The sequence below is a fragment of the Azolla caroliniana genome, unplaced genomic scaffold (genome assembly GCF_043228905.1).
Source record: "Azolla caroliniana isolate FFs.n. ecotype wild unplaced genomic scaffold, voAzoCaro1.0.p SCAF_1, whole genome shotgun sequence".
In the NCBI taxonomy this organism is placed as follows: domain Eukaryota; kingdom Viridiplantae; phylum Streptophyta; class Polypodiopsida; order Salviniales; family Salviniaceae; genus Azolla; species Azolla caroliniana.
Window position 1 is genome coordinate 36477241 of NW_028230436.1, and position 12987 is coordinate 36490227.

At 36.6% G+C, this 12987-nt stretch overlaps 2 protein-coding genes across 2 annotated transcripts; both read right to left on the reverse strand.

The window, feature by feature from the left end:
* Position 1: 1 nt before the first annotated feature.
* Positions 2 to 2399, reverse strand: HGPT (Hypoxanthine-guanine phosphoribosyltransferase). Its single transcript, XM_087338386.1, has 4 exons — positions 2196 to 2399; positions 1351 to 1521; positions 763 to 927; positions 2 to 312 (listed from the first exon to the last, which is right to left on the reverse strand). Exons 1-4 carry the CDS (start codon positions 2361 to 2363, stop codon positions 214 to 216), a joined length of 603 nt encoding a protein of 200 aa, XP_087194512.1. The 5' UTR covers positions 2364 to 2399; the 3' UTR covers positions 2 to 213.
* Positions 2400 to 5659: 3260 nt separating this feature from the next.
* LOC147870261 (GTP-binding protein YPTM2-like) lies at positions 5660 to 10463 on the reverse strand. The gene is made up of 8 exons (XM_087338403.1): positions 10190 to 10463; positions 8405 to 8477; positions 8275 to 8322; positions 8119 to 8166; positions 6826 to 6897; positions 6592 to 6747; positions 6397 to 6500; positions 5660 to 6056 (listed from the first exon to the last, which is right to left on the reverse strand). The coding sequence occupies exons 1-8, from the start codon at positions 10201 to 10203 to the stop codon at positions 5966 to 5968; spliced, it is 606 nt and encodes a 201-aa protein (XP_087194529.1). The 5' UTR covers positions 10204 to 10463; the 3' UTR covers positions 5660 to 5965.
* Positions 10464 to 12987: the final 2524 nt, after the last annotated feature.

Below are 12987 nucleotides of genomic sequence, written 5' to 3' on the forward strand. Positions count from 1 at the left end.
AGAGAAGAACAGACGATCCAATCATCAATGTTGAAATTTTCCAATGAGATCGATCGAAGGAGTTCAAGGACTTATTAGTCCAATTAACTATATGCATAAGATCTTCATATAGGAGGATGTGTCAAAGTGCTAGTAAAGTAACACGGACATTGAATAAAGCTACCAATGATCCAATTCGCCATATATTCACAACACCCCAATTTCGAGCCATTGTCAGTTATATTTTGAACTCTTAAGGACACCAATATAAGGTAGATTTCGATATCGTTCTGCAAAATCCATTCCATACCCCACTATGAATTCATCAGGGCACTACACAATAAAGAGAATAGAGAATAGTTATTGTTAGCTTTATACAAGTAAACCCTTCTAAATGGAACTTCAAATTCAGATTCTCCTTTAAATTGTTGTAGAAGCTGTGGGGGTTTTTGTTTATTACTAATGAGAAATAGTTACAACTTGCCATTGAAAAAGTATATCACATGAATGGTAGAATATGTAGTCTGAATGTTAAGATATTCTGTTCTTACTCATGAAAAATGGTTGCAATAAAAAAAGTGATCATATTTGCACATTAAAGATGCTAGTTTTAGCCTCGATATAGAATAGAACACAATCAGACTTTAAACAATATAACACAATCAGACTTTTCACATGCAAAACCAATTTACAACTCAAGGCATGAATTACAATCATCGAAAAGTTAATAGACATTCCAAGATTTTTGTGAATTAAAACATCAAAAGAGATCAAGATCCTTACCTCAAAGCCCCTATAAAATTTTCCACCAGAGGGGAGTTCCAGTGGCACGATTCGGCGCGCAGTCTTGTCAAGAAATGCACAAACTGATACAGATAAAGCCCCTTTTCCCCTTAAATATGGCACCAATCGTGCTAATGTCGTCCCTGTATCAATTATATCCTCCACCTATTCCATATTATGGATAAAATAAACAGGTCAGAAGTCATGAAATTTACTTGTATTCACTCAAAAGTTCCAACACACTAAATTCAAAAGACTAGTCCAATTGGAAAGATAAAAAAGACACTCAAAAGTAATGAGCAAAAAAATGCCAGTTATGCAAGTTCTGTAGAATAGCAGTTTTTGATATTGTTTTCATTTTGTTTCAATTTCGGGAAAGCACACTCAGAAAAATTTATGTTTAAAACATCTCTGAACTACAAGCAATATCTGTGTGCTGCTATATATTGCAAAAAATATGGATGTGTTATATATACACATATATAGATAGAGAGATATAGATAGGTAGATAGATATCCACATATTGATACCAGTCCAACATTATAAGCATTTCCTCTTCTAAGGATGCAAAAGTTCTTGCATTATTACCACAAGTACATGTTTGTCGCTGATGGCCATTTGGATTTCATCACAGAGGACTGCGACACCACTAGATTCCGTCCGATTTCCATAGGACCGAATACGAATGAACTCGATGGAAACAGGAAGTGTGATCTTGCGCACAAGGTCTGCCACAAACATGAATGCACCAGTTGCAACCTGATAGGAGACAAACATTATATATCTCTTTCTTTTTGTAATTCTAACTCTCTTTCTTTTCTGTTGTAGACACTAGATGTATGAGTTTGTCTCATGAGTCTTCTTTGGCCCTTCCACAAAATCTCTCTCTCTCCCTCATGCGTACTCTTGATTGCGACATTCATTAGTAAAGTTCTTGAACATTCAAAGTCACTACTCACTTTCACATGTATTATGTGAAAATATTATATTTTTTGTCTCATAGGTATCCAAAGAGAATAACAAAATCTCTCTCTGAGACTACCAGATGCCTTGTGTTCAAAGCCTTACTTTCACACATTTTGTTGCATCATATATCACTTCCTCTAAACTATATGCCACATCCATGTATTGAACTAACAAATTCATGGCCTCTAAACGGTTAATACAGCCAATGGATTGATCAGAAATGCCTGGCCATGGACGTCAATATATCATCATCTTTCTGAGATTTAACTAGCTCAAGCATCCGGGTACAAAATCCCAGTATGTGCACTACTAGCACAAGATTTACTAGGTGCTATTGCCCAATGTAGGGCATGAGTGCACAATCCATTCATCTCCGCAAGAAATCCTCGCCTCTCTCTCTCTCTTTCTCTCTCTCGTCGTTCTGTCTATGTGTCTCGGTGCCTCTCTCTCTCTGTGAGTGGACTTACCCCAAGAACGAGGAGAGGGAGCGACTGAGCGAAGTCGCGAGAGATGAGGATTCCGAGTTCTTCAACACGCGCCTGTATCTGAGAGGAGCTCCATATCACCTTCTGCAAATCCTCCTCGTCATAGTTTCCTTTCTCTTCTTCGCCGTCTTCGTTCTCAACGTTCGCCATAGCTCCGCGCCCGTCTTCCTCTTCCTTCCTTTCAAGCCTGTCGGTATTAAACAACTCAAGTTACCCCCAACTAACTATAAATATATATACGTATGTACATATATCGAGAGAATATGTATACATATATGTATATCCATTCTCTCTATATACATACGTATATACATATATGTATGTATCAGTATGTGTGTGTGTGTGTATATATATATATATATATATAGAATAAAGATATATACTTAGATATAAGATTGATCGTGCGAGCCATCATCATGGGGGGAAGGCCTCCATTAGCAAGCATCACCCTGGCTACCTTTTTGTTGTTGACCTAGATCTATGCTAGATTAAGCTATTGGCTCCCCATGTCACAGAGTCCATCTAATAGGTTCCTAGCATGGACTCTAGTTGTTTGATTTGTTTGTTCGGTTTGGCGCATTGATTTATTTCTTTTTGTAGGAATATGTGGGTGGTTTCTACATACATTGGAGGACCAATGTGTTTCTCGACAAACACGATAATGGGTGATGATTGACTCATCATAGGAAGGGGGGAAAAAAGAAAGAGAAAATAGATAAGCATGATAGCTTAAGCTTGCAAGGGTATATTGCAAGGACCAACACATTTCTATGTGGACACGACAAATTTCTACTTTTGGCATGGTAGTATTGTTGTAACCAATGTAGACACTCACTAGTTTAGGCTTCTGAGAGTGCACAATAATAGAGGTGTCGGGACAGTAGAGAGTAAAGGGCTGATATTTTTCTAGCCTAGCATCTACAAAAAGTGTGCCCCGAGGTTTTACATCCAACACCCAACCAAACACTCGAAAACCTTTAAAAGGGAACCATGGTCGATTGATTATTCATAGAAACCATTTTCTAGATCCCTCTTCGATAAAGAAATAAAAACTCGATTTGTTTCTGAAATGTGCCAAGATTGGGGCCACCTTTGTTGCATTGCTTAAGAAAGGAAACAACATTGTATTTTGATGCACCTTTTTCTCGGCTTCCGAAACAAATAAGAGTGGGGGTGAATCAAGCATACAAATTGCTTGTAATCGTTGGCTCTCTTGGGATAGGGATTGGCGAAGGGCATATTGGGGGAATACAAAGAACTATGGGGACGGGGAGGGCATTCGGGGAAATAAAGGAAAATATTCTCTCCTCATGCACTCTCTCGATGAAACGTGGCTTTTTATCTATAACCCAATTATGTACGAAGAAACATGAACGTGGATAAAAATATATTCAATTCTAAAAGCTACGACTCCTAGAGGGAGAGAGCGAGCGAGAGATAGAGAGATTAGCACTAATCACAAGAGAGGGAAGGCGAGATTAGCAGTATCCATAGGGATTAGCACCCATCATGGCAGAGATTAGCACTGCCTGAGAAGGAGACCGAGCACTCATCGAGGGCGTGATTATCGCTAATCAAGAGAGACAGAGCGGACACAAATTAGCACTGATCGCTTTTTCATTAATCACAAATACCTAATTAGTACAGTTCATTTCAGGAGTGGGTGAAACCTTAGACCCATTTTCGTCAAGTAAAATTATGGATAAACGCGTTCTGTATGATCCCCATTACCACTATCACAGCCGCCACCCATCGTCATTCAGTAACGGATCTCTTCATCGTCCTTCGTCTAATCACACGAGGAATTATCCTCCTAGATCAGACGAAATTCTTCAGTCCACATCAGCGCCTATACCTGGCCGTAAGAACGGAGATCATGGACTCTTATTATTCCGTGGTAGTGATTGTTATCATTATGACGATGATTTTAGTGTGTATGAGCATCTCCATGTCCTGAATCCAATAAACTGTGGAATCATGATCATGGGTTCGCCCGATCATCACAATAACGGCAATGAAATTGATCATCGTCATCAGTGTCATAACGACAATGGCAATAGCAATGGTGATATGCACCATTCAATCAATGCCAGTGATACGAACAAGGTTGAGTACACTACAGTCGCGGCCAATTATGCGTATCAATGAATCGACCAATATAAATCATAGTCAATAATTACCAATTTAAAAATTCATAATGCATTATTAATAATTGGATTCCGTTCTTTTTTTTAACTAAATTTTCATCTGAATTTATTCCTTGTAATAAAATCTCTAATGTGTAACTAGTTCACAGCTAATTACACATTAAATTTGAAAGCTGTAAAGACAACTTCAATGGAAAAACAGACCAAACTAATTTTCCAATTTATTATTACATCTTGTACATCTATATACCAAAATGATGCTATCCAATCTGACATTATCAATGCATACTTGTACACAAACATGGTGTTACTTTACTTGACATAATGAACATATATATTTTGGCAAGCATACAATGTTAAGGAGATTTCTTGTAACCCATATGTAAGGGCATGCATGTTTTCCTAACTACTTTCACACGGAGTAGTCCAAGAAAAATATAAATTGATTATTAAAACATCCATTGATTCCATTTTTCGTGATTAACAGTTTGATCCTGAGAGAAATGAATCATCGTGTTAGCACTTCATAAATGTAGAACACACTTCAGCACTTCAAAACCTGCTACAAATCTCATGCGTGTAACAGTAAATAGGGTTGTCTCATCAATCAAGGATAGCAGTTACAAATCCTTGCCTAGGAGAACCATTTTTGTGTATTCATATGTAAAAAATATAATCAATGAGTTAGTTTAAAGATCCTCATGGTTGCACCATAAACTATCAAAAAAGGAACATTTGGCTTGTCCAAGGAACCACTTTAAAGCTATGGAACAGATCTAGAAATTCCACAACTCTCTGATGTTACAAGAGATTTGACGGTTGTGAATAGTTGAAATCATAGAATGCCTAGATGAATATGAGAATTTGATGTTCGTTTTGGATACTAAGATTGATCATGGACAAATGAATGGTTTACTTGGGCAAGGTGAAAAATCTAGAATACATTTAAGTTTCATTTATTTCCCCAAATGCCGCTAAGTTCTCATTATTTCTGCAGACGCCCTTGAGCAAGGTAAAAATTCTAGAATACCTCTTGAGTTTCATTCATTTCCTCAAATGCCACTAAGTTCTCATTATTTCTGCAGACACCCTAGGTCAACCCCATCTCAGGCAGTTATATGAATAATCATATGGACAATTCATCCCCTTTCTTCTCCTTTTTGGAGGTTTGAGTAGGGAAATTTGGAACCTAAAGAAAAACACATCTTTCTGGGTTTTTCCAAAAAAATTGACACAGAAATTTTCCCTACCACAAAGCCAAAACAACAAACTCTTAACCATTGCCAATATAGACACCACTGCATAAAAGAAATTTCATATTAAGAATGAAGAAGTTCTCAGAGATGGTTCAATTCCCTCGCCTAGCTTAAAAAGAATGAATAATTATACATAAACTCAAAACAAAACGATATTTTTCGGTTTTTCTCACATTCAGCAAAATAAGCTATATGCTGAAAAGGTCTGATCGCCACCTCGTCCAAAAATATTTGATCAAAGAGAGGATCTTATATATTGAACTGTACAAAATCATGAGATAACTTCCTGAAGTAATGAAAATCCCTTTATATTCGTTTTGTATCTGGTCTTCAAAACTCGAACAATTCACTAACAACAACTGCTCTTCTGCTGAACTGGTTGTCCATGAATCGGGACAAGCTTTGGCTTATTTGAGTTTGTTGCTGGTTGACTGGCCATTCTGAGTGTGCATAACCATTGGTGACATCAGATTGTGTGTAAAGAGAAAGATGAATGCATAAAGTACAAGCTTTAAAATAAATGGATCTGTTTTTTTGTAAGATGTTTTAAATAAATGAGTGTTTCTTCAAAACTGTAATAGAGCTTAAAAACATATGAACACTGTTGAAACTTCTTTGATAACCTTCAAAATAAGGAGCACTTTCAGAACCTTTTAGAACCGAACATTTTTTAACAATATGTATGTAAGTGCTTCTAAAACTTTTCTATTACCTAAGCATTTTTAAAAATTGTAAATATATAAGCACTTTCAGAACTTATTTGATAAATGGACCTTTTACCTGTTCTTGATTTGTTCTGCCATAGTCATGAATGCATCCTCAACGTTGGTTGCATTCTTTGCACTTGTCTCCAAGAAAGGAATCCCAATTTCATCAGCAAAGGCCTATAACCAAATAGAAGGAAACAGAAGAATACCAAAACATAAAACAATGGCTCACAAAAGGGAGACACATGAATCAAAATCTAAGTCTTACCTTTGCAGTCTCAGTATCTACTACTTTTTTGGCAGTTAAATCGTTTTTATTGCCAACCAACAATTTATTCACATTGTCATTCGCATAACGTTCTATTTCATTCAACCATTGCTTCACATTGTTGAAGCTTTCCTGGTCTGTCACATCATAAACAATCTGCAAAGAAAACAACATGATGCATCATCAAAATTCTTGCTATCTCATTAAGGAATATTTTATATTTAGCATACATACAATGATTCCATGCGCGCCCCTGTAGTAGCTACTTGTTATTGTCCTGAATCGTTCTTGACCAGCAGTATCCCACTGAATTCAAAGAGAAACAGCTCTATCTTAGAACATGAAAACATTAAACATGATTATTGTGTACTAGACTTTAGAACAAACCTACTACAGTGCTATTTAGTCGCACATAATCAGTTTTACGAAAATATAATATTTATTTAAGCTTGAATCAAAAGAGGTCTCATTTATTAATGGCAGTATCCATACATACTTTCAGATACAATGAACAAAAGAATACTTTCCAACAATAACATTAGTAAAGTTTCACCATTGCCATGATTTGGCAAGGTGTCGACATGGGAGCATGTAAAGTCAATATTTACGAAATGAGTGAAAATTCCCATGTTTTTTAAGCATTGCAAAAAGAGCTAATCTGATGGGGTTTTTTAAGAAAAAGAAAAAACTACCCTTCTCCTGCAGCAGGGTTGAGTTCAGAAGAAAGATTCCGTAGCTCACTTGTTTTATCAAATATGGCAAAATTTATCCAAGGTACGACTCCGGTATTTGTTGTAGTAACTAGGACGGGTTTAGTGAACACAAATGTGGCTAAAAGTCTAGGTATAGGTGAAACCTTTATTTTAGCTGATCAACATGAAGATCAAGTAGCATACTACAGTAAGGGAAAGACTTTACACCAAGCACGCTATAGTAGTTGCAATACTACATGGTGAGCAAATATGCATGGGTAAGTCTTGATACATAGTCCCTCAAGCTTTTAAGGCTCTCAAAGTGTTAAAGAAATGTAAGAGAACTCCATTAAGCTTTTCAAAATGTGAATATAAATAAATATCAAAGGTAGGTACATTTAAGAAAACATTTAAATGATTCATGACACTTTGACAGAAGGGAAACATGTATATCCTGTGTTTCCTATCATTTAAATTCACAATTATGAAACAATGTTCTAAGGCCTTGCTACGTGGAAACCGAAGCTTTAAAAAAGTCAGTTTTCATGAAGCACATGTAATACTGTATCATGTGGGTAGAATTGTTTTGAGAGCACTCTTTTATAGCAGTCAAACTGCATGCACCAAACAGCAGAGAAGATGTAACATGCCTACTTTCATAGTATACATACCCAAATATATATATATATATATATCATGGCAATGTGCACTTGCACTTAAAGAATAGCAATAGTTTGATGGCTTGGATGCTTAAGACAGTGATATGCATTGCGCCATTAAACATGATGTCAAGTTAACAGCATTGTCTGCCAGGTTAAAAACAATGGATACTCACTATTTGAAGCTTGATAGTCTTGCTGTCAAGATCTACTGTACGGATTTTCTGCAAAGTCACAAAGCCATTATAGGATCACGATCTAAAGGTAGAGAATTTCAATATGACCATAAATCAGCAGGTTAATTTGATCAGTATAGAGTATGATAGACTCACAAAGTCAACACCAATAGTACTAATGTAGCTCTCGAGGTAGGAATCATCCTGAATATCAGGCTTCCAATCAGAGGCTTGGGCAAAATCATTCAATCATCTCCAAGTAACAAAAGAAAAGAAACTAGCTCACCGCAAACCGAAGCAAAAGGCATGACTTTCCCACGCCAGAATCACCAATGAGCAACAGCTTGAAAAGATAATCACTGCAATATTTATCAAATTTAGATATCGCAGAGAAAATCATTTCAGAATCAATTGTTTTCAGATGTAAATAACAACTTTATTTATGCTTCAGAGGATTCAAAAGGATCTCTTCCTATGGCCCTTTATATGCAACGATGCCCACATAAATCCATGATTTCTTACGTGCATTCAAAAGCTTTCTATCTAATCAGTAAAATAATAGTTGCTGAGAAAAACTAGGAATGATTTGACGCAACAAAAATGCTCTAGGATCTTCCATATAATCAAAAGCTTAGGAAAAAAGAATAGATTCTTCGCTTTGCTTCAGGAAATGCATCGTAAAAAGTTCGGGAAAAATAACAGATTCTTAGATGTGCAACATACAACCATTTATATGCAATAATGAGGAAAAGGCCATGATTTCAGATGTGAATTTGAAAACATTTCTACCAGATCCGATCTGGAAAACATATTGACTAGACAGAGGTGGAGGATTGAAGAAATGAAAGGCTGTTTTTATAGGGTTTCAGCCAGTCCATATCACAAATAAGTGATCAACCAAATAAAATAAAAACCTTCAACGAGCTTTGCTTGCTGAACAATCTACACGTAGAGCATTGCTTGTCACGAGGCCATTCATAGGATGCATGCTTTTTACGAGGCCATTTAAGAGAGACAACATTCTCTATGCACCGATTAGGAAATTGTTTGAAGCTTTAAAGCAGAGGAAATGTTGTTCTTGTAGAGCTATTAAATAACTGATCAACAAATAGAAAAACATTAGATGCGTAAGATTTCCAGAACATGCATGGGAATCACCTTCATATGGTCTTCACATGCAAGAGTGAGCAAATTGTGACTAAAATACTTGCCAGAACAGATCTGTTGAGACTGTCTCTTCAACAGATGCGTGTCTGAAATAGCATGCAGTCTTAGATAATCTTTTTGAAAGCAAAAAGGGTCATTTTTCTGTAGTTCGACACAGTAAAAGTTTAGCAAAGAGATTACCAAACATACTTCCAAGAGATAGATAAGAAGCTTCTGAGACACACATACAAGACATAACTTCATACAACGATCCGTATGCAATCGTGAACAGAAATCCAATTATTTGTGATATGCATCTAAAGACTTCTGTACAGACCCGATCTTGCAATGCTTGAAAATATAGAGCAACGAAAATTGTACTTTTCTAGGGTTTTTCATATAGCAAAAGGATCGATCCGAGAATAGTTGATTATCTTGAAACTACCGATCTTGCAATGCTTGAAAATATAAAGTAACGAAAATTGTACTTTTCTAGGATTTTTCATATAGCAAAAGGATCGATCCGAGAATAGTTGATTATCTTGAAACTATAAACGCAAAACTTTGTTTCGGCTGTGCATTAATAAGAAACACAAAAGAGTTTCTTTCCGGCGAAAATATACGGAAAATCGGATCTCTAGAGAATGTCGGGAAATGCCACGTCTGGAAACCATGAAATTTTTTCTTCCGTAGATATTGGAGTAAAATAAAGCAAAAGAAGAAACGACTGCTTTTCTAGAACTTCAGCCACTAAAAGCAAGCTAAACTGGCAAATAATTGGTCAGAGGAGTGGATCGGGAGCCATAGAACGAGAAATTCAGGTGACGGAAACCTCGATTTGCAGAAATAAGCAATGATGACAAAGAAAATTATCATAACGGAAGCAGATCTCAGAGAGAGAGAGAGAGAGAGAGAGAGCACTTACTATTCTGGATTCATTGTCGGAACAGGAAAGGAAGACTTCCTTCACGAGTTTAATCCTTCGCACGGAAGGAGATTAGTATGGAAAACTCGAGGGAGGTGAAGAAGGGAGGTGAAGAAGGGAGGAGAAGGAAGGAAGCAATGGACGACGGCTATCTTCTGCTTCCTTTATGCAGAGATTGTACAGGAATGACAGATGGCGAGGTAGAGCCTACCTCTTGATCAATAGATCGATGCAGAGAAAATAACTCTCTCTCTCTCTCTCTCTCTCTCTCTCTCTCTCTCTCTCTCACACACACACACACACACACACACACACACACATGATGGATGCCCTTCCTCGTGGGTTGCCTGTCAGTTGTGGCCTTACTACGTGCATACACACATACACACATACATACATACATACATACATACATACATGCATGCATGCATGCATGCATGCATAAAATGGAAGTGGATGATATCATAGTATAGATTGTAGAGATTTATGTAGATTGGCTTCCATCCATGTCCACTAGCCACCATATTATAGTAGATATGGGTTTTTGAACCCCATGTCGATCGGCCCACTCATTCGGAAGTAGTTGATGTCACTAGCCACCATATTATAGTAGATATGGGTTTTTGAACCCCATGTCGATCGGCCCACTCATTCGGAAGTAGTTGATGTCAATCGAGTGTGCGTTTTGCTATTTTACTACTATTGTTGAGTACTTGTTAGACATTACTCTCCTCATGCCGCCTTTGTTGGCATTGACCTGCATAGCCTGATAGAATGCTATGAACTTAAATTAGGTGTACTCAATTGACCAAACAAATGTGAAATGAACTTAGGGCAAATCATTGTTGTGATTGAGTTGAGCAGCATCTCACCCTTCCAAAACCACTATTGGTGCATCGCCAATACACCATACACCTCGAATTACGTAAATAAAGAGAGTGACCTTGGTTATGTTGCAAAATGAGTCAAGATGGTGGAATGGAGACTTCCCAATAAATGTCAATTAACTTCTCTAGTTCTTGGGAGCCCAATAATATTTCTTGTTCTCAATAGCCATTGATAAACGATAGGTTCACTAATGTAGGTTGCAAAACACCATTTGGAAAACCATCTTGAACTTCCCCAAATGATGTGACAAATGCCTAATGTTTCTACCCATTGTTGGCAATCCTCCTGATCTCACTTTGCAAGACCCCAATTTTTTAGCCTAAACCAACGTAGATTTCCATGCTTCAACTACTTCACCACTAAAAGGATGTTCCCACACTCTTGTTTAATTGGTCAACCTCCCCATCACCCCACCAAAACAGGTCAACATAAGTTTTGATGCTTCGAATCATAATGGACTTCACCAATGACTATTGTTATCAAGCGCTACTCCATAGCATGTTTTTGATATATAGTAGATTTCACAAGTATAATCAATATACTCATGGTCATTCCATCAATGTAAATAAAGGACGTATTAGGAGAAAGGCGGCTTATCATTGGCCTCTAGTCAAGCTACCTACCTCCCATTATCGATAAGATTTTGAAACTATTATAACTCATTAGCCTTCAAGCACACCCCTCAATAAATATTTTTCTCACATGATTTGATGTGTAACCACTTCATTGGCCATAAGTTAGACTTTTTTTAGCCACAAAATTAAAATGAACGACATGGCATTGCCACCAATTAATATCCAACGTCTCCAAGTTGTCACCCTATACATAATGCATTAATCGTTAGACCACTTATTACCCGCCAAATGCCTCATGGATACATCCAATGCTATATAATAATATCGGTGTATTATAAGAGATGTATGAAAGTCACCTCTGTGACTCCTCTCATATTATTCTTGTTTCTACATGCTTAAGCTTAAGTTTTCTTTTGAAAATGTGTATTGCTTGCTCTTGTATCAAACTCAACCCATTAATCGCGTGTGATTCCTCTCATTCTTGTTGTGAGATTATTGCATTGTCATGTAACTAAGGGTGACTAAAAGTATCACAATTGAGGGTATATATTCCTTAATGTCTCAATCGTGAATATGTAAGGTTGACTTGTTGTCATGTTCAACATCAATGTAGTTGCTCGAGCTCGAAGAAGTAGGACAATATCCTTTGTGTATATTATTTGAATCATGTGAAGTGGCATGCCACTCATATACATATTGGAAAAGTATATCTGCAACATTTGCATGCACACATATTTGTATATTGAATAAAGTGTGCTATAACCAACATTTGGAGAGTGCCTATACGAGTTTTTCAAATACTCTTAGGAAGGTGATATGCTAAGTCGATACTTTTGATAGACTTTTTTAACTTTATGGCCTCATAATTACATTCCTTCATAAAAGTGCGAAGCCTAAGTTATGTGGCAAAGAAAATATACACTTCTACAAGGACATCCAAGATTGTGAAAATTCTCCATAACAATCCCAACTGTTACAAAGCATATAAAATCAGACTTGTCTTTTACACTTTGTGCTAGTGAGGATGAAAATTCATAAGGGGAAAGTGTTAATAAACCATCATCATACTACATGATAAATATGAATAAAATTTTAGATCTATACTACAAAAGAGTATATGATCATGTAGTGTAAATGCTCGCATTTGTGATATTACATGTCGTGGATTAAGAGTCTCGATCGATTGGTTTGATGTCTTTCTAAACTTATGTGAGATAATGCACACTAACAATTAGCTTTTACCATGATTGTCTTTTAAATTTAAATGCTACAAAATGGCACTCATACTTTATGTTCCATACTAATAAATTGGGGTTTTCTCCATATTATTTTTCA